At 59.0% G+C, this 21,231-nt stretch overlaps 1 protein-coding gene across 7 annotated transcripts in view; it reads left to right on the top strand.

Annotated features, from left to right (window-relative positions):
- Nucleotides 1-5,742: 5,742 nt before the first annotated feature.
- The window catches only part of AXIN1 (axin 1), a 63,082-nt gene continuing 47,593 nt past the window's right edge, over nucleotides 5,743-21,231 (top strand). For 2 of the 7 annotated variants that reach the window (XM_049110965.1, XM_049110968.1), the window contains exons 1-2: nucleotides 8,632-9,024; nucleotides 11,693-12,653. In XM_049110965.1, the coding sequence (XP_048966922.1) occupies nucleotides 11,776-12,653 (878 nt within the window). In that variant the 5' untranslated portion in view covers nucleotides 8,632-9,024; nucleotides 11,693-11,775. Of the gene's footprint in view, nucleotides 5,895-8,209; nucleotides 8,276-8,630; nucleotides 9,025-11,692; nucleotides 12,654-21,231 lie in introns of those variants that run through there. The other 5 variants (XM_035717310.2, XM_049110969.1, XM_049110966.1 and 2 more) reach the window with 4 other exon arrangements.

Below are 21,231 nucleotides of genomic sequence, written 5' to 3' on the forward strand. Positions count from 1 at the left end.
CCCCCCCGTCGCCCCTCTAGGAGCCCCTAGGCAAGTCCCCAGGCTCGCCTGTTTCTGTGACGGCCCAACCAGTCAAGGACCACCACGGACACGAGGGTTGGCCGCTAGCTGTAGATGGGGAGGTCCCTTGGGACCTGGGCAGTGGAGCCCTTGCCAGTGCGACCGTCAACACCGTGGGGTCCCGAGGCCCAGTAAGGGCAACTGAGGTCACAAGGGCGCAGCCCAGCCCAGCCCACGGCCCTGTGCCCAACCCCGTATGTGAGGGCTGTTGCGAGACCCACCGTGTGCACGATGGTTCTCCCCCTGGATCTGTGCCCCAGATGCCCTCCTAGGGGAGCCCCGGGTCAGCTGAAGGGGCTCAGCAGCAGCGGCCTGGAGCCCTGCCCAAGCTCCCCGAGCCCCAGGCTGGGGCCCCACCCCCTGTTCCCACCCACACCTTGCCCCTAGACAACACCTGTGTGCCTGTGGCGTCCCGCATGTGGGGGAGGCCCTGAGGCCCAGGACTCCCCGCCCCCCCCCCCCACCGTGACCCAACAACTCGGGGTGGGAGCCAGTCCTGGGGCTGGCTGTGTAGCCTGGCCCACCCTGAGCCTGTCCCCTTGGTGTGCGAGCCCCGCAGACCCACGTCCAGATTCCCCGTTTCCCAGGCTCCTCTGGCCCGGGCAGTGGCCTCCTCCGCTGCCCCTGGGCACCCGCGGTCCTGGCTGCCTCCCAGGGCCTGGGGCTCACGCTGTTCTTCGCAGGCCTGTGCCAGCGGCTCTCTTCCTCTTTTCTGTAGCAGGTGTGGGCTGGGCCTGGGCCCGGAGGGGGATGTGGCTTCCCGGGGCTCCGGTGGATCCGGGGCCTTGAGGCGTTGGACCCGCACAGGCGGCTCTAGGTGGGCCTGGGGGGCCGGTCCCCGGGGCAATGCTGTGTCAGGCCCCCGACGGGAAGCCCCGGTCTGGAGACACCAGGAGGGCTGAGCTGTGGGGCTGGAGCTGTGGGCTGGTGCAGCGGGATGCGGGGCCCAGGCGCCCCGAGGAGCAGGTTTGTGTGGGTTGGAGAGAGCTCGCTGTGAAGGCCCAGGGTCTCTGCCGCCGCAGGGCCGGCCGGGGCCTCGGGAGGCTCTTGAGAGGCGAGCGCGGGTCTGTGTGCTCCTGAGAGTGATGTGGGAGGGGTCGGCAGGCAGGAGAGCCGAGGCCCTTGGGGTCTCGGGGGATGCAAGCTGGGCTCTGAGTCCCTGATGTGGGGCCCCGGCCCTTTGTCCCGCCACCCTCACCCGTTGTTTGCTCACCAGTGGCCTGGCCTCCAGCCCCTGGGGCAAGCCTGACCTGAAATCCTCGAGGAACCAGGGGCCGCCAGGACATTGTTGCTGCCTCCAGCAGGTGGCCGGCGGGGCACCGACGGGCCCGGGGACGCCTCACGGCGGCGCACGTGAAGTGCACCCGCGAGGCGTCAGGAGCTGGTGCATGGCAGGGGCGCCGCCGGCCTGGCCCTCCGAGGGTGCTATGACCCACGCGCGGCCGACTCCCACGGCATCGGGAGTGGCTGGGGTGTCGGTGTCTGAAGGGGCTGGTTGCCATGGCTACCGTAGGGTTCTGAGGCCGTCATCTGGTCCCCGCCTCAGCCAATCGGCGCTGGGAACCCGAGCTGCAGCCCGGAGCCCAGTCCTGCCGAGCCACCGCGCCAGGAGCAGGGACCGCGGCCCGGGGCGGCTGCAGCGCCGAGGCCGAGCGCAGCATGGCGGAGCGGGGAGGGCGGCGCGGCCGGAGCCCCCAGGTGAGGTAAGCGGGCGCATCGCCCACTGTCCCCGGCGGCCCTCGCACCCCGACCCGCGCACGCGGCCGCTGGGGCTGGAGACAAAGGGGCGCACGAGGCGGGAGCCCCGAAGCCCGGGGCTGCGTCCTTCGCTCCGATCCCGTCCGGAGGCCGCATCAAAGACCCCCGGCCGGCCGGGCCCTCTCGCCACTGGGCCACAGGCCACGTCACGTCCGCGCCGTGCAGGGCGCATGTTTTTTTTAAATTCAAAAAGAGAAAGAAGAAAGCGACAAGGGAGAAAAACATCCACCTGTACTGGGCAGCGGCCATACCGCCCGGATCAGAGGTGCCAAATCCCATTACCCGGGCCGCCTGCGGACTGCGGGGAGGCAGCTGCGGTTAGGGGCTCGCCAGTGGAGATCAAAGGGGGCCACGCTTGTGTGTGTACGTGTGTGTGAGTGCACGCGGGCGGCCGGAGCGGGCTGCAGCCTGGTGCGTCACCTGCCCTCCACTGCCGCCCTCTGAGGCGCCGGCGTCCCTGCTGCACCGGGTGGGTGGACGAGCTGGGGGCGGGCCCACCGCGGCCTGCTGCCCGCCCGCCTGGCCAGCTCCGCTCCCGACCTCCGAGCCCTGCGCCTTCCCCCGGGACCTGGGCTCGCCCCACATTGGGTGCACGGGCCTGGAGGAGCACAGGCCTGGCCGGGGGCCGAGCCGGGAGCGGGGATGGGCGGCAGCCGCCTGCGGAGGCCGAGAGCCCCCAGATGGCCTGGCCGGCTTGTCCCAAGGTTCAAAGCCTCTGTCGGCACGATTGTTGGGTTATTAGGTAAACTCTGGGAAGCAAATCTTTTAATCCACTGTGGCTAATCCAGTGCACTTTTGTTTGCTACGACAGATTCTGCAGCAACAAAGGGCCGAGGGACCCCAGCATACGTAATCACATACTTAGAGTGTGGCCGCGGCGGCTGTGGGGCTCCTAGGTAGCCGAGAGAGACGTCTCTGGACAGCGGGGGCGGCCCTCGAGGGGCTTGGGCCTGGGCGGGGGTACAGCCCCTCCCTGCCTGCCCTTCGCCAACCCCCCCGCCCCCGCTACCGGCGCAAGGGGTCAATGGGCTGCCCTGGTGTCTGGCACCGCACAGGCTTGGCGGAGCCAAACGAGGTCTGGCAGGTAGAAGGAGAGGCCGCAGCGGAGGCAGGGGCCTGTGAGCTCCCGGCGCTGTGAGAGACCCCGGGGATGGAGGGCTCGGGTCAGGCAAGGACATCCCAGGTGACAGCAGGCACAGAGAGGAGGCCTGCCTGGTGTAAGGGGCTGCCACTACCAGAAGGGGGAGTGACCTGACACCATTCGGGACTCCGGGACTTCAGCCGCTGCTTTTGCAAGTCAGGCTGAGACCCCTCAGACACCACCCATCCTGGGAAAGTGGCGCTGGGGTCGCGGAGGCCAGCAGGCCCTCCCTGCCTGCACCTGAGCCCCAGGCTCCTGACGAGGGGACGCCCACAGACCTCTGGGGCCAGCGGGGTTGGGTCGGGACCCTCACTGTGCTGAGCACAGCTGCCTGCCCTGCCGCCCTGCCGTAGGCGGGAGGCGTAGGCGGGAGGCGTGCATTTGGGGAGGTGGGAGGCGTGCATTTGGGGAGGCGGGAGCTGGGTCAGCGCTGTGTCCCCGAGGCTCCCAAGGCGGCAGGCTGCTCTCCCCCTTCCCCCAGGCGCCTGTGGCTGGCGGGGTCACGCAGGCCTCAGTGCAGTACTGTCCTCCTGTCCTTGTGTCGTGAGGACATGGCCCTGGCGGCAGATCTCTCTGGAGGCGCACTATGGGAAGATGACCCGCGGTGCTCCTTGGCCTGGAGCGACGGGATCCCCGGAGGACCCTGAGGGTGAAGCCCAAGTTGGGGCGGGTGTGGAGGGTACCCTCGGACTACTCGCCGGCTGCTGTGCCCCTGCTTCCCTGTCGGCCCTGAGCCCTGGCCCTTGACCCGTGGGGGCTGTGTCAGGTCTGCTGGGTGAGTCGTCCAGACAGGGGACGTGGGAACGAACGCAGCATCACCAGCCGGGCCTGGCAGGAGCCGAGTGCTGCAGTCCCCTACCTCTGCTGTGGGGCCTCCTAGCCTTGTTCAGGGGAGCCTGTGGCGGCTCTGAGGAGCAGGGACAGCTGGGCTGGGATGACATAGAGCAGTATGAGAAGGTGACAGTCACCCAGGTACCCCCAACAGCGAGCTGATGCCAGAGCTGGCTCGTTAGACACAGGGCCCTGACCTTACGCCCCGGCTGGCCCAGCCTGGCTTTTGGGGGCGAGATCACCTCTGGGGTGTCTGCCCCAGGCAGCTGCAGCTGAAGACGCCAAAGAGCACTACCGATGCAAAGTGCCAGCCTGGATGACACAGCCGCCCCCAGGGCAAGCGGACGGGGATCCCGACAGAGCGGGGACAGGCAGGGGCCTGCCCTGACATGCGGTCCCCCAGGCTGGAGTGTCCATGGGCTGTGCTGGGCACCTTCTCACTGGTCCCGGGACAGTCGGAGCAGCACCATTGTGCCTGGCGTGGGCAGCCGCGTCCTGTCCCAAGGGCCCAGGCATCCAGCTCGCTCCCACAGGGGCCCGCGGGGTGGTGCCCGCTGCATTTTCTCGGGCACAGAGCCTCTTCCTGAATGCATAAAGGAAGTGCTGCAAGCACCCCCGAGTCTGCGCTCCGACAATAACCTATTAGTGCCCTGGAATATGGATGGTCAGCGTTCCCACCCTACAGGCACGAGCTCTGCACCCACAACAGCGGGCACCGAGCACGGGCCGCCTTGGTGCTCGGGCTCATGATCTTGGTGTGACGGCTGTGCATCCATCTGGGGTTTGCCGTGGGGACACAGGCGACACTGGCCCTCCCCCCAGAGCTCAGAACTGAGAGAGGAAAGACACCCAGGATGAAGGGTGGAGCCCGGGCGGCTGGAGCTGTGCCTCCAAGGGGGAGTCCTCACCACCCCCGCTACAACCGTCCACAGCCAGATGAGCCCGCGCCCCCCCCTCCTGCCGGGGCCTCGCCTGCCCTCCCACCGCCACCCCCCACACCTGTTGGGGCAGACCCAGAAGGGGCTAGGCCTGAGACCCCTCCCTCCCTCCAGAGGCCCAAATCCCATGGTCCCTCCTGCACTCCCCTCCCAGGAAGACAATGGGGATGTGCCCCCAGTGTCCCATGTCTGCAGCCTGTTCTCTGCTGCTGGCTTTCATCATCACACATCGGGCCATGCTGGACGCGCCTCAATATACTTGGTGCATCTTAGATGATTTCTTTTTTTTTTTTTTTTCGGATGATTTCTTTGAATCATTTTTTATGAGTGGTGTTCCTCAGCCAAGTGGATGAACACGTGTAAGGCTTCATTTTTTTTTTTTTTAAGATTTTATTTATTTATTCATGAGAGAGAGAGAGAGAAAGAGGCAGAGGCACAGGCAGAGGGAGAAGCAGGCTCCATGCAGGGAACCTGACATAGGACTCAATCCTGGGTCTCCAGGATCACGCCCTGGGCTGAAGGTGGCACTAAACCGCTGAGCCACCCGGGCTGCCCCACATGTAAGGCTTCAAAGCTCGCTTTATTTCTAAGTATTCATTTTATGTCTACGTTGAAGAAAATTATTTCATTTTTGCTTTTAAGTTTTTCATGTAGTTCCTGGAAAGCCGGAACAAATGTCCTCTACGGTTAATCCAATCAAAGCTTCTAGTGGCAAACCCTGGCACCCCCTTCACTGGGGGTGTGTGTGTGAAAAGAGGGTGCTCCATCAAGGAACTCACCTGTTCTGACATGAGGCTCCTGGGGCTCTTTGGTGTCACGTCTGGGTGGCTGACACAGTCCCTGCCAGGTCGCCCCTGCAGCACCGCAGGCCCGGTCTGGCCTTCCCTGGGCTCCCTCCTCTGGTCCACGGCTGCTCTCACCCTGCTCAATCGCCCCTCTGTGCCCACAGTTCTAATCTGCGGTAGCTGGGCTGCTGCATTTCCTCCAGGCCTTCTGACTCCCTTCCTGTCCCTGCAGGGTGGGAGCCCCAAGGAGCCAGGGGCCCGAGGGTCCTGTTCTGGTCCTGGGGCCTGGGGACACCTGCCGCCATGGGCCAGGAGGAGGATGGACGTGGACACAACCCTGGGAGCCTGGCCCGGCCACAGCAGCAGCTCTGCAGAACCAAGGCAAGCACTGGGGACCCGTGTCTGGGAGCGGGGAGGCAACATGAGGGCCAGTGTCTGGGAGCTCTTGCTGTTTGTCCAGCCCACCCAGGACTCCCATACCCCACAGAGACCCCGCTGTGCCCAGAAGGCCACCCACTGTGTCTCGTGGTCTCTAAGACTCCTAGGCTGAACGGAGTGGGGGAGGGGCTGCACTGGGGAGCCTGGGACTGTCCCAGCTGGATGCTGGTGAGAGTGACCCCCACTGTGATCACCCTAGTGGGGCCAGTGTGGGCTTGGTCGCATAGCCCCTCATCTATAGCCCCGACTGCCCCTGGGTGGTCTGGGCCTTCGGTAGGCTGGGGATGCGTCCCTGGTTGTCCTCATCCCTCACTGCCTCCCTTTCCTATGACCCCCTGGGAGAGATGCTGTGCTGAGACTTGAGGCAGGCTGGTGTGTCCCTACACCTGCACACCCCAGACAGGCACCACCCGTGGACATCTGGGTGGGAGGCTGGCTGTGGCCCGTGGAGCCCCAAGCCAGGACTTGTGCACTGGTATGGAGCCTGAAAGATGAGGACGCGCCGGGAGGGCAAACAGGGTCCAGGAGAAGATGTGGTGGCCTGTTGGACGGGGCACGGCCCTGCCCTGGAGACTGCGGGGAGCATCTCTTCAGGTGCAGGCCTCGTGGCTCTGTGGGGCACAGGCCCTAGGTGGTCACGGGGGTGCCAGAAGCAATTCCTGAGGGGCAGTGGTAACCTTTCAGTGCCACATCCTTCCCTTAGGGAAGGGCCCGGGGCGGGTAGACAAGGAGCTGGCCGGCTGTGCTTGCAGGTCGGGCAACAGCTGCTATGGCGACGGTGAAGGGCAGAGGTGGTGGTGCAGGAAGCCCTGCTCCCCAGGCTGCCGCGCCAGTATGACCTAGGGACAGCGTAGGAAGGAAAGCCAGGCGCTCGGCGGCCGGGCAGGGCGGCTCCGCAGCACCCGCACGGGCTCCCGCCACACCGCCGCTCGCCGCCCAGGCCCACCCAGACGCCCGCACCTGGGACCTGGCCCCGCCCACCAGGCGGCCCCGCCCCCTCCCCGCGCCCGCCGCTGCCCCGGGCCCCGCCTCCGCGCCGTCCGTCCCTGCAAGTGCTTGGGCCCGGGGCTCTAGGCCCCGCCCCCGCCCCGGGCTACGTCCCCGTCCTTCTCCCGCCCCCACGTTCCGGCTCCGCCCTACGCTCTCCGCTGCGCCCTGTGTTCGCGGTCCCTCCCCGACGCTCTGGGCCCCGCCTCCTGCTCCCGGATCCCCTCCTCAAGGCTGCCCCGCCCGGTGCTCCGGCCCCGCCCAAGTCCCTGCCCCAAGCCTTCGCCCCGCCCCCCGCTCCGGCTGGTGCGTCCCGTGCCAGTCCCGCCCCACGTATCCGAAACGCTCGCGTCCTGGCCCCGCCCCGAGCCTTTGGCCCCGCCCTACGCTCCGGGCGACCTCACTTCCGGTCTGGATCACGCTTCGGGGCCCCGCCCCCCGCTCCGGGCCCCGCCCCCCGCTCTCGGCCACGCCCCCGCGCTCCGCCCCACATATCGGCCCCGCCCCCCACGCTCGGGGGCCCCGCCCCACGCTCTTGGCCCCACCCCCCACTCTCGGCCTCGCCTCACGCTCTCGGCCTCGCCCCCACTCTCCGGGTCCCGCCCCACATCCTCGGCCCCGCCCCCCGCTCCGGGCCCCGCCCCACGCTCTCGGCCTCTCCCACACGCTCCGGTTCCCGCCCCACGTTCTCGGCCCCGCCCCCACACCCCGGGCCCCGCCCCACGTTCTCGGCCTAGCCCCTACTCCCCAGGCCCCGCCCCACGTCCTCGGCCCCGCCCCCACGCTCCGGGGGCCCCCCCCACGTTCTCGGCCACGCTCCGGGCCCGCCCCCGAGCTCCGGGCTCCGCCCTACGTTCTCGGCCCCCCCCACGTTCTCGGCCCCGCTCCGGGCCCCGCCCCCGCGCTCCGGGCCCCGCCCCACGTCCTCGGCCTCGCCCCCACGCTCCGGGGCCCCGCCCCGCGCTCCGGCCCCGCCCCCGCACTTCCGGGCGGCGCCGGCGGGGGCGCTCCGGCCTGGGCTTCGGCGCTCTGGGCTCGGGCTCCCCGCTCGGGGAAGCGATCGCGGCAGCCGCCGCCGCCGCCGCAGGACCGGCCGGAGTCGGTCCGGAGCCGCGTCTCCCGGTGCAGGCGGGTGAGAGCGGGCGGCCGGCCTCGGCGGCGCCCCCGCGGCCTGCCCCGCGCCCGCCTCCGGGCCGCCGCGCCGCCGCTGCGATGGGGGCCGCCCGGGGCCGCGCCCCCGCCCCGTCCCGCCCGCCGCGCCGCCGCTGAGCGCATGGGCCGCGCCGCGCCGCTCCCGGAGCCGGGCCGGGGCGCCGCCGCCGCCGCCGCCGCCGCGGGTGAGTCGTGCGGGCCGGGCGCGGGCCTGTGGGCCGCCCATTGTAGGCCGCGTAGGCCGGGCGGGCCGGGACCCGGAAGAGGGGCCGGTGGGTGCGGGCTCGGGGCGTGCGGGGCGGCGGCGGGGACGCGCTGCGAGGGCCGGGGCCGGGGCGGGAGCGGTGCGCGGGGGGCGGTGCGCGGGGTCCCGGGGGGTGGGCGTGAGCGGGGCCGCCCGCGGGCCCGGCCGGGATGCGCGTGTGCGCGGGCGCAGGTCCTGGGGCGGCCCCGTGACTCCGGCCCCGCGCGGGGCTCCGAGGCCCGAACCCCGAACCCCGGGCACCGGCTCCGCTCCCCCGAAGCCCCTAGCGCCTCCCCGCAGCTTGGAGCTCGGTGCCCGCGGAGCAGAGCCGCCCGGCCAGGCGGGGAAACTTTCTGCTTAGCGCTGAGGACAGAGGGGGAGCCCCAGTTCCCGGAGGGCCTCCCCGCGCAGGTCTGGGGTGGTTTATGAGGAGCCCCTGCCGCGCATCCCTGCCCCTCCGTTTTGCCCCCGTGCTCACCCTGCTTCTGCACGGAAGCTCTCCGGACACTTGCTTCGAGGCCCTTCTTTGGAGAACACACATGGTCTGAACCTGGACTCGGGTGCTAGCCCTGAGTTTCAGTTTTGAGAACCTGACATTCAGGCAGGAGAATGGACAGGCGCGCAGAGAACGGCGTTGCTGTGGGATTTTCAGGAGGTGTGGACGCTTCTTGAGTTTCTAGAGTCAGAAAAGTAAGTGGAGTCCTTTGGGCTACATTGGTCCTTGAAAATTTAGGAGGTGGAGGAGCAGATCACCTTGTGGAACAGCGGCCCTAAGCTTTTCAGGGTTTAGGTACCGGACAGGACAGCGTCGCAGTCATGCTCTATTGCTTCCAGGCTCCTATAAATCAAAAGTTATGAAGTTAGGTTTTAGTGGGATGAACATGTGTCTATACGTGTAGCATGGAGCTGGCTGCTGTGGCTCCACGGGGGTATGGCTCAGCAGTGACTACAGGAGATTTTAAATGCCCTATCAGCCTTGTAGAGCATTCGTCGGAGCCGTGGAGGACTTTTATGGAATCCTTTTATTGATGGTGGTTCCAGGCTGTTGGCCAGATTCAAGGCTTGTGGGCATTTGCCTCTGACCTGAATTAACGTAACTGCTTTATGTGTGGTATGCACGTGCGTACACCAAAACGCTGGGTGTGCTTCTGCTGTGGGAACCTAGGGACGGCGGGAATCAGAGCGTGTTTCCATAATGTCAGTAACTTGGAGAGGTGTCTTTGTGCTTCTGGGGCCACCGAGGATCGTCTGTCAGTTGACAGCCGAAAACAGATGTGAGTTATAAGAGCTATTTCTCGCGGGCAATGAAAAATAGTTTAAAATGATCAGGGCGGTGTGGGGGGGAGCCTTGTTCACACGTGAATTAAAATGTTAGCTTTTAAAGATAGCCAGCTTTGTGAATAAAGGGGTAGATGTTGAGTTTTGTTGCTGTTTTTGTCCTGCTGTAGTTCAGCATCTATGGAGGGCTAACGTTTGGCATCTATGACAATTGTCGTATGTGTTCGTGCCAGTGAATAAGTGTGCTAGGTGTTGTGGGTCCTGCAGAAAACGTTTAATCAGGCTGCTACCAGTAACTTACACGGGAGATAGTTGCGTCTCCAGAGCAGGCGACGGTGACTTGTAATTAAGCTCCCGTTGAATTGCAGTGACTCGGTTCTTTCTCAGGACTGGCGAACTGGAATGTGTCTGAGGGTAGGGCTCAGGGCGCTGGGCGCGGGCCCTCCTTCCTAAGAAGGCGTCCTGAACAGGACGACATCAGGTGTCCATGAGCCAGTGTGGAGCTGAGACACCACAGGTGCCCATTCACGTTGACAGGGCTCAAAGAGAGGGACTTTGCCGTCGTCGGAGTCGTCCGTGACAGCGGGGTGCCCGGCCCGTGGGCCTTGACCTTAAGAAGCAGGCTGTTCCTGCTGAGATTACATACTGCCCGGTAGTTTTCACGAGAAGTCATTAGCTGTAGAAATGTCACCTGGGGCACGTTATTGTGACCCGTTCTCTGTCTCTGGGGGCTTTTCGCTTCTAGCCATCAGCATCTGCTGGCACACGCAGTGCGTGCAGTGTGAGGATGCAGCTGTGGGGGCGGATCGCCTGGTGGCCAGGGGTGGGGAGCGGTGGGCGGGGAGGGCTGCCCTTGGTGTTGGTACTAGATTTAAGGTGTTTATTTTTCTTCCTCTGGCTTATTCAGTGCTCTGGGTGCTTGGAGCTGACACGCTTCTCTCCAGCCCATTTCTAGCCAGACCACCTTGAGGAGTGCGGGCCGCCAGGTGGGGCGGTACAGCCCAGCTCGTGGGCAAGCTCCTGTGGGGCATGTCAGGGAGGACCGGAGACCGTGAAAGAGTCCCGACCCGGGAGAGCCTTCCTTCACACCTGAGGGGGGCTTGTCGCAGCAGCCACGCAACCTGTAGTCCCCAACCCCCGAGAGGATGTGTAGTTGGGATTTGAGCTTATGGAGGTGAATCACGCGAGCCGTGTGCTCGCTTAGTTAAAAGCTGTGATTGCATTTGGACTTCATTTTCTTTTTCCGGGTCTCCTCCGTTCTTCAGAATACTAAATTGCTATTTGCTATCAGGAGGGCGCTTTCCTTATAGGCGAGGTCAGAGGCAGCTTTGTGGTGGAAGCATGTTTTAATATTGTCCACACTGTGATGTGGGATGGCCACCATGTGTGTGGGGAGTCCTTGGGTGACCCACCACTGTTCGTACAGGTGTGTGTTGAGAGCTCAAGGAACACGTCCTTGCGTGTTTGCACACGTTAGGAAGCATATGAGGCGTGCAGCGACGGGGTAGGCAGAAAGCACAGTGGCCGTGGGCCCACAGGTGTGGGGAGCAGATGACTATCTGCCGTGTGCTGTGCGGCGAGCCTGCCTTTCCGTACCTGAGTATCACGGTGATCCCGCATCGCAGGTAGGGCGGTCATCCTCATCTTACGTGTGAGGAACCGGCTCTCGTCCCAGTTTTTGCAGCCCGGAACACTAGAAAGCACATCTCTTTTCTCCGGGCCTGTTGGCTTCCCAGAGCTTGCAGGGAAGGGCTTGTTGTGGCTGAGATGGGAGGTCCCCAGGCTGCTTGTGTCCGTGATGTTCTGGCAGAAAGACACCTGAGGGGAGTGGCACTCTGTGTCCCTGTTCTAGGCGTTCATTTTTGAGATCCAGAGACGTACCTGTGGTTGTAAAAGTTCTCACAAATTGTTTTAATATAGCATAAACCTTGTGACGAAAGACTGAAAATTTAAACTGAATTTCTGGCTTTGAGTTCGAGTGGGAGGGCATCATTACGAGTCTTGTCTTGAGAAAACCTCTGTGGTCATGTTTCCATGGACCCACCTTTCCTAATCCTTGTCCTCTTAATGGTTTCAACAGGACAGATTGATTCACTTTGGAGCTATAAGTACTGATGTATTAGGGTGCAGCGCTCATTGTTCATTGACGCACAGAGTCCCAAAATGAATATCCAAGAGCAGGGTTTCCCTTTGGACCTCGGAGCAAGTTTCACCGAAGATGCCCCACGCCCCCCAGTGCCTGGTGAGGAGGGTGAACTGGTGTCCACAGACCCCAGGCCCGTCAGCCACAGCTTCTGCTCCGGGAAAGGTGCCGGGGTCAAAGGTGAGACTTCAGCAGCCACTCCGAGGCGCTCCGACCTGGACCTGGGGTACGAGCCTGAGGGCAGCGCCTCCCCCACCCCGCCATACTTGAAGTGGGCCGAGTCGCTGCACTCCCTGCTGGACGATCAGGATGGGATAAACCTGTTTAGGACTTTCCTGAAGCAGGAGGACTGTGCTGACCTGCTGGACTTCTGGTTTGCCTGCAGCGGCTTCAGGAAGCTGGAGCCCTGTGACTCGAACGAGGAGAAGAGGCTGAAGCTGGCCAAGGCCATCTACCGCAAGTACATCCTCGATAACAACGGCATCGTGTCCCGCCAGACCAAGCCGGCCACCAAGAGCTTCATAAAGGACTGCATCGTCAAGCAGCTCATCGATCCGGCCATGTTTGACCAGGCACAGACGGAGATCCAGTCCACCATGGAGGAGAACACCTACCCCTCTTTCCTCAAGTCTGATATTTATTTGGAATACACGAGGACAGGCTCGGAGAGCCCGAAGCTCTGTAGCGACCAGAGCTCTGGGTCAGGGACGGGCAAGGGCATACCCGGCTACCTGCCCACTCTGAACGAAGATGAGGAATGGAAGTGTGACCAAGAGCAGGACGAAGACAGTGGCAGAGACCCTGCTCCCCCCGGCAGGCTCACACAGAAGCTGCTTCTGGAGACGGCCGCCCCGCGGGCCTCCTCAAGTAGACGGTACAGCGAAGGCAGAGAATTCAGGTGAGTCGGATGCAAGGCGGCCGTGTTTGTGCTCACGTCCGAGCCTTGGACAGCTGGCAGGCACAGGTGGCAGCCAGGAGTGGTCTTGTGTCCCAGGCCCCACGTGGGCGTGCTCCTGCTGCTGGGGGTGAGCGTGGCGGTGGTTCTTCCTCTTGCTACTTTGACGCTTGCAGCACAAGGTTTTAATACGTGTAAGTTGAGGGCCCTTTGGCAAGAACAGTCCCAAGTGTACGGCCTTGTATGTCACGAAGAGCCTCGGATGTCCCAGAGATCGTGGCGTTCAGACTTGGCCTGTGGCGTGCAGGGGGACTTACCCCATACGTGTAATCCTCTTGGCTTAATACAGAGAGGAGTGGATGTAGAAAGCGTCAGTGCGGCCAGAATTCTGGATGGTTGTCTTTCGTGATCGTTTCCCCAGATTCCTCCTGGAGGTTGTGCAGCGCTGGTGGGGAGGCTGCCGCAGCAGGTAGCCACAGCGCTCTGGGGCCTTCTCTGGGGATCGTGCTGGGGGACCCTGTCCCCTCTGCTCACAAATTAAGAGCTGTGGTGCGGCCCAGTCCCGGTGGCATTTGATTTTGTGCTTAGCGCCTGCGCATGTGGCGCCTTGCGACGTGGGAGGTGCCCGTGGTGCTGTCGAGAGCTGTTTGCTGTTGGGAAACCTGGCTCCTCGTTCTTTCCTCGGCTGTCCCTTCTGTGCTTACCGGAGACTTCGCTGATGCGGGTTGGAGCCCCTCGCCGGTGCTAGCCGCCGTTGGCAGGGTGCTCCCATTGCCCACTCCTCTCCCTGCACTGGGGACACCTGTGTGTGAAACTTTGGGAGCCGGGAACCCGCGTGACCCCTGCTGATTCAGTCAGGAGTCCGAATCCTCTCCCCTCCCGCGCTGCTGTTAAAACCTGCTGGTTTCTTCAGGCTCACGCTGGTACAGAAACTGGCTGAATGTTCATGAGGTTTAAGGGTCACGTAAGTGGTGCAGTTCAACATACGCCATTTAAAGTAATGTTTGTGTGCCTTTTGCTCATTGTCTTAAGCTTAACGTTATTGATATAGCAAGCTTTTTAGGACAAGACTTGCCGTAAATTTATTCTAAGTAAGGCCAGTAACTACCATGGTTCTTAAAACCCAACCTAAAATGATTTAATTAGAATAGTTTTAAGATGGAATCAAATTCGAGGCCTGGGCTTCAGGGGAAAATTATTTATTTATTTATTTTTATTTTATTTTTATTTTTATTTTTTTGAAAAATTTTTAGTTAAATTCTGATTTATTTCTTTGTTTCTTTTTTCTTTTTGAATGTGTGTGTATCTCTCGATTTTATTTTATTTATTTTATTTTTTTGATTTTTATTTTTAAATAATCTTACACCCAGCGTGAGGCTCAAACATACAACCCCAAGGTCAGGAGTCGCATGCACCCCTGACTGGGCCGGCCAGGTGCCCCAAGGCTTGGGAATCCTTTAAATCAGAAATCAGAATTGGCTAGCTCAGTTGGTGGGGCGTACAACTTCTGACCTTGGGGTTGTGAATTTGACCCCCCAGTTTGGATATACAGATTATTTAAAAAAAAAAAAAAAAAAAAAAAAAAGGCAAAGTTTCCTGAGTCTTATTCTGTATGTTTTTCAGTTCTCGTTTTTTTTTTTTTTTTTTTTTTATTTATTTATTCACGAGAGACACAGAGACACAGGTAGAGGGAGAAGCAGGCTCCATGCAGGGAGCCTGACGTGGGACTCTATCCTGGGTCTCCAGGGTCATGCCCCGGGCCAAAGGCAGGCGCTAAACTGCTGAGCCACCAGGGCTGCTCTTCGTTCTTGATCTCTTTTTTTTTTTTAAATATTTATTTATTCATGAGAAACACATGAGAGAGAGAGAGGCAGAGACATAGGCAGAGGGAGAAGCAGGCTCCATGCGGGAAGCTTGACGTAGGACTCGATCCCGGGACCCCAGGATCGCCCCCTGGGCCAAAGGCAGGCGCTAAACCATTGAGCCACCCAGGGATCCCCTTGGTTCTTGATCTTAAGCAGCAGCTTTGCTTTTAAATTACTAGAGTACGTTGGCTTTACTTGTTTAAGTGCGTTGAGCTGTAAGGACTGTGGCACATTTTAGTTTTGACTTGCCTGTCGTGGAGCTGCTGGTGCGGAGGAAGCCAGGAGTTGGGAGTCCCAGCCACAGTTGAACCCCATTCTGCTCGAGGTTGGCTCTGATACTTTAGTGAGTGGAAGATCTCTGATGTCACGGTCATCGTTTACTAGCACCGACAGGTATGAGGTCCAGCACATTCTGCTTTGTCCTGCTGGGGTGTGCAGTTGGGTGCACTAGGCTGGGAATCACAGGAAATCCAGCCTACCCTGCCTTAAACAGTGAAGGGGATTAGGTAACTTAAATCAACGAAAAGGTTAGAGGCAGGGCCAGTTTCAGATGTGGTTTGATCTGGACTCCAGCCAGTTTTCTTTTAAAGACTTTATTTTTTAAGAGCAGTTTCAGGTTATCAGCAAAAATGTAGAGAGGTTTCCCGTCCCCCCCAACAGCCTCCCCCACATCAGTACCCCTCACAGAGCAGTGTGTCTGTTGCAGCTGATAACCCTACATCAATACCACTGCCACCCAAAGCCTGGAGTCTCCACCGGGGTGCGTGCCTGGTGCCGGGCGCGCTGCGGCCTGGATGGTCCGTCGATGACACGTATCCGCCACCATCGTGTCGGCTGAGTAGGGTCACCGTCCTGCACACCCTGTGCTTAGCCTGCTCATTCCCCCCACCCCACCCCAGGCAACTGCATTTGTCTCCCCCACCGTCGCTTTTGCCTTTTCCAGAATGTTCTGTGGTTGGAATCACACAGCGTGTGCCTTTTCTCAGTAGCTTCCTTCACATGGTAACAGGAGGTCCCTCCATGTCTCCTCGCGGCTTCTGGGTGGTTCCTCGTGAGCGCAGGTGGCGCTCCGTGGTGCGGACGGACTCCGTTCCTTCGTGTGCTCGCCTGCTGAAGGCCATCTCGTTGCCCCAAGTTCTGGGAATCATTAATAAAGCTGCAGTAAACCTGTGGTGCGGTTTTTGGTGTGGACAGAAGTTTTCACCTCCTTTGGGTAAACGCCGTGGAGCACGATTGCCGGGTCCTAAGGTGAGCGCGCGTAGATCGGTAAGGAGCTGCCGCTTCTCTGTCCCTGCCCTCCGTGGCCGCTGTGCTCGCAGCTTGAGGGAGGCTGGAGCAGCACCCACGGGCTCGGGCTCCCTGGCTTGGTAGCACACGCTGCCCCCAGCATTCACGGGAGGTCCTGCACTTGGCTCTGCAGGCCCAGAGGGCGGTGTGTGTGCCTCCGTGGCTGTTCCAGCATAATCTTGGTGCAGGGGCCCGGGACTGTGCTGCTGGGCTTAACACCAAGTAGGGGAAACCTGGAGGGACGTAAAGTGCCCACTGCCCCAGTGGTGGACGTGGTCCCGCAAAGGAATATTGGGGTGGAGAGGACAGGGAAGGGGTGGCGGTGCTGGACTGGAAATCTCCTGACTGGGGGAGGCACTTCCTGTGGGCAGCAGGTGCCTCTCCTAAGCATTGACTCTGCATGGAGGTGTGTGTGGGGTGATTACTTAGGACAGGATGACCGCAGGGTCTCTTGAACCTGAGCCCCACGGCTCCGTCGGTCCTACCTACTGTCTGGGCTCCTCCGATTGTGCTCTCTGGTGCAGTTCAGCCTTCCTGACTGGCCCTGCTGTTCCCCATGTCCCCATGGGAGGCCTGAGCGTCAGGCTTCATTTGGCCATGTGTGCGTGCACGTGGCTGTTCTTTATAATACACCCGATCTATGAAAGGTTAAATGAGTGTTATACTTAGGTTTCTGTCAAAGCTCAGAAAATACTGGTGCCCCTGGCTTTTTCTGGATTTATCCTGCTCACCTGGGGTCACTTTGAGCCCCTGGGTCAAGCAATCCTAGAATTCCTGGCTCTCTGCGTCTCCATGCAAATTCTGTTCTGTGGGAGTCTGTTTTTTTTTTTTTTTTATAAAGCTGGATTCCCATTTTAATTAATTAATTAATTATGATAGTCACAGAGAGAGAGAGAGAGAGGCAGAGACACAGGCAGAGGGAGAAGCAGGCTCCATGCACCAGGAGCCTGACGTGGGATTCGATCCCGGGTCTCCAGGATCGCGCCCTGAGCCAAAGGCAGGTGCCAAACTTTTGCGCCACCCAGGGATCCCTGTGGGAGTCTTGATGCAAATTTTCCCAGTCTGTTACCGTAGTCAGTGAACTTTGAACGTAACTTTGGTTCACACCCACCATTTTAACTGGTTTGAATTGACAAAAGGTTCTCTGATGATGCCTGTGATTTGGCATTAGGGCCCAGGGGCTGTGAGACTTAGCTGGCCGCTCCTGTTTTACTTTCCCATCAGAAGTGTGGCCTGGGGGTGCCTAGGCCCCCCGCTGCTCCCTGTTCAGCGGGGACTCTGCTCCCTCTCCCTCTGCTCCTCCCCCTGCTTTGTGCTCGTTTGCTGTCTCTCTCTCAGATAAATGAATAAAATCTTTTTTTTTAAAGTGTGGCCTGGCCCCCCAAGTGCAGTCAGGGACTATGTGGGAGGGCCTGTCTCACATTCTCTTCCTGGGCCTGGTTGGTCACCTGCTCAGGCCTCCACCACCCACACTTAGCAGTGGCTGCTGGGTTCCATGCCGGACATTCACAAATGCTTTCCATTTCTCTTTACTACCTTTACCTTCCTCACTGGCTGAGAAGTTCCCTAAGGACTGCGTCTCAGCTACTTACTTGTGTGTTCCTGGTGGGCCAGCCAGCCTGGTGAGGAGCTCCTGGTTGGGGCTGGTCATCGTGGTCATGACCAGGAATGGACCATGGGTGCCGTGCATAGTAGGAGCGACTCAGCATGGAAAGGGCTGACAGCCAGGGTACCCGGCTGGGTGGGACTCTTTTTTTTTTTTTTTTTAAATTTATGATAGTCACAGAGAGAGAGAGAGAGAGGGGCAGAGACACAGGCAGAGGGAGAAGCAGGCTCCATGCACCGGGAGCCCGACGTAGGATTCAATCCAGGGTCTCCAGGATCGCGCCCTGGGCCAAAGGCAGGCACTAAACCACTGCGCCACCCAGGGATCCCTGGGTGGGACTCTTGATCTTGCCATGGTACACTTGAGCCCCATGTTGGGTGGAGAGGTTAGTTATCAATAAGAAAAATGCATATATATATTTTTTTTTTAATTTATTAATTCATAAGAGGCACAGAGAGAGAGAGAGAGAGGCAGAGACACAGGCAGAGGGGAGAAGCAGGCTCCATGCAGGGAGCCCGACGTGGGACTCGATCCCAGGTGTCAAGGATCGCGCCCTGGGCTGTAGGCTGCGCTAAACCGTTGAGCCCCCCGGGCTGCCCTGGATGTTGAAGTTTATATCAGAATTACATATGGTTTCAAAGATATGAATGACATGTTTAGATTTTAGTGACGTATTTCCTTCAGGGGAAGCTTATTTATTCCCCACCCCACACCTGTTCGTTTTGTAATCATTCTGACCTCCAGAAGTGACCGCAGCATCTACCCAAACCATTGGATCCTTGCTTCCTTCACCCCCACATCCAGTAGAGCAGCAGGTTCTGGTTCCCTGAGAGATGTGTGTGGAATCCTGTACTTCTTGCCATCTGCGTGCTGGCTCCCACCTCCTCCTCTTGGGCCGCTGCAAACCTTTTTTTTTTTTTTTGCAAACCTTTTTTTAAGTGAACTCCATGCTGGGCCCAAGTGGGGCTCAAACTCCTGACTCTGAGATCAAGAGCTGGCACTTACCCGGCTGAGCCGCCCAGGCACCCCACTATAGAACCGCCTACCCGGGCGTGTCTTCTCCCTGCAGGGCCAAAGCAGTCTTTCTTTTTTTTTTAATTTTTATTTATTTATGATAGTCACACACACAGAGAGAGAGGCAGAGATACAGGAAGAGGGAGAAGCAGGCTCCATGCACCGGAAGCCCGATGTGGGATTCGATCCCGGATCTCCAGAATCGCGCCCTGGGCCAAAGGCAGGCGCTAAACCGCTGCGCCACCCAGGGATCCCCAAAGCAGTCTTTCTAAAGTGCAGTTCCGATCAGGTCATCCCTTCTTCCAGCTCTTTCAGGACGTCCCGCTGCACCCGGACTCAACCTCAAGCTCCTCTGTCCCAGCAGCACAGGCGTGCTGTGTGCGTTTCATATACCTGTTGGGGGTAGGGCTGGCCATTAAAATTTTAAAATTAGTTACAGGAGATTCTAAAAGTGTTTGTGTTTTTTTCTCTGCTTTAGTCATACAAAACGCCATGGTCTTCAACAGGTTTTAGCAGAGTCCAGCAGAATCTCTGCCGTTAGCTAGAAAAATCTGGAATAGAGAGGCCTCTCTGCCTGGGCCTCCGTATCAGTGTATTTGTGAAAGGGAAGTGCTCGCAGAGAGCCGACGAACAACATTGTTGACCAGGGCCCTTTGCATGGACTGCACTGCCCGTGGCTCTGACGTGTGGCCGCAGCTATTTTAGGAGAGCGTGGGCTTGATGTGCTTGGCCTGGTGTGCAGCTTTTGGAACTGAGCCATACCTATAGGTCAGCTGCCTGGTGTCCCTGCCCATTCTCATGTTTGTGCCCCAGTGTCCCAGAGATTTGCATGTGACTCGTACTCCTCAGCTCTGTTCATGTTTTCTAGAATCCTGATGTCGTTTACACCAGCTTACCGTGCAGGTATTATAAGCGGGATCTGGGCGAGTAGTGTTCACTTGGGAAGGCAAGGCAGTCTAATCGATCTTTCTCCAGTCCGGCACCAGTGTGACCGTGCGTACGTCCCTGTGTGTGGAAGAGAATCTGTGTTGCTTTATTTTTCCGCTGTGTCACATCAGTACAGATGCTCAGTTTTGTGAGCCACTAAGGATCCTCTTAGAGCCTCTTAATTCCAAAATGTGTTTGATCTGAGGAAACAGCTCAGTATATCTCCTCAGTCCCTTCCTGGGACGGGGGCTGGTTGCCTGACTTTGTTAAAGTAAAGTGCTTCAGCATCTTCAGAGAGTCCACAGAAGAGGCCGTGCGTAGGGCCCTCTGGCCTTGCCCATGTCCCCTCTGCGGTTGGACTCCCATCGCTGGGTGGCTTCTGGCGTTGGCCCAAGGACCTTCTCTATGGACCACTGAAACTTCTGGTAGCAACTGGTCTTGACTCTTCTGGTTTTAAGGGACAGGGGTGGCTAGGTGGTTGGGTGGGTGTCATTTTAGCCCCCCCCCCCCCCCCCCCCCCAGCAGCAGGGAGCTTCTGTCCATTCCTGGGCCCTCTGCTCATCCAGCTTTGTGCACTTTGAGCTATTTAAATGCTTTGGTTTTGGTTTTGGTTTTGGTTTTGACATTGACCCTCTCTGGAGCTCTACTAACTCATCTTCAGTCTATAGGGCCAGGGTCTTCTCTTGAACCAATATTAAAAGATTTACTTCTTTATTTGGGAGAGAGAGAAAGAGACAACGTGCACACGTGCGTGAGTGTGGTGCAGAGGGAGAGAATCTCAAGGAGACTGTGCTAAGTGTGGAGCCCCAATGGGCTCGATCCCAGGACCTTGAGATCCACAGCCTGAACCCAAATCAAGAGTCAGACGCTTCATTGACTGGTGAGCCACCAAGGTGTCCCTTGAACCAATATTTAAAAATAAACATAAGGGAGACTCCCGTTGGCTCAGTTGATAGAGCGTGGGACTCTTGATCTCGTGGTGGTGAGTTCAAGCCCCAGGTTGGGTGTAGAAAGGACTTAAAAAAGACACAAAGAATGTTGCTTGCATTGTTGTTTGTGGTAGCTAACAGAGTTACTCCAATACCCAGTAGTGGGTTGATTGCACAGGTTTCTTTTTTTTCTTTTTCCGTATGGTTGGAGAATGTAGGCTTTTTCTTTTCTTTTTATTTTTCTACATTTTCCAAATGCCTATAAAATATATTTATAGAAATTAGAAAGGATTTATTAAAATATATGCAAAAGTGTATTGCAGGGTGGTCTAGATTATATGCAGCTATTCAGAAGCCTAGTTTATCTTTAAGAAGGATGCGTGTTAAGTGTTTTCTTTTAATGTGATCTTGGATCTTCTCCGAGTTTGTACTACTATACCAGTATTTTATTATATTTTAACTTTTATTTTATTTATTTTTTAAAAATTTTTATTTATTTATGATAGTCACACAGAGAGAGAGAGAGAGAGAGAGGCAGAGACATAGGCAGAGGGAGAAGCAGGCTCCATGCACTGGGAGCCCGACGTGGGATTCGATCCCGGGTTTCCAGGATCGCGCCCTGGGCCAAAGGCAGGCGCCAAACCGCTGAGCCACCCAGGGATCCCTTAACTTTTATTTTAAAGGTTTTATTTATTTGAGGGAGAGGGCGAGCGGGTGGGCGCTGAGCGGGGAGGAGCCAAGGGCGGAGTTGACTCCTCGCCAGGGCGCCCGGCGCCCCTGCGCACCGTACCAGTGTTTTAAATTAATTTTAATTAAAAAACTTAATTTTTATGAAAAAAATATGGAGATAAGGAAGAACTCCAGTAATGCGGACAGGGTGATAACTAGGCTCTTAGCCCCGCACCGCCAGCGCAGCCCCTCCCGCCGCCCCGCCGCCGCTGTGCCGTGTCTTC

Source organism: Canis lupus, chromosome 6 (genome assembly GCF_003254725.2).
Source record: "Canis lupus dingo isolate Sandy chromosome 6, ASM325472v2, whole genome shotgun sequence".
Taxonomy (NCBI): domain Eukaryota; kingdom Metazoa; phylum Chordata; class Mammalia; order Carnivora; family Canidae; genus Canis; species Canis lupus.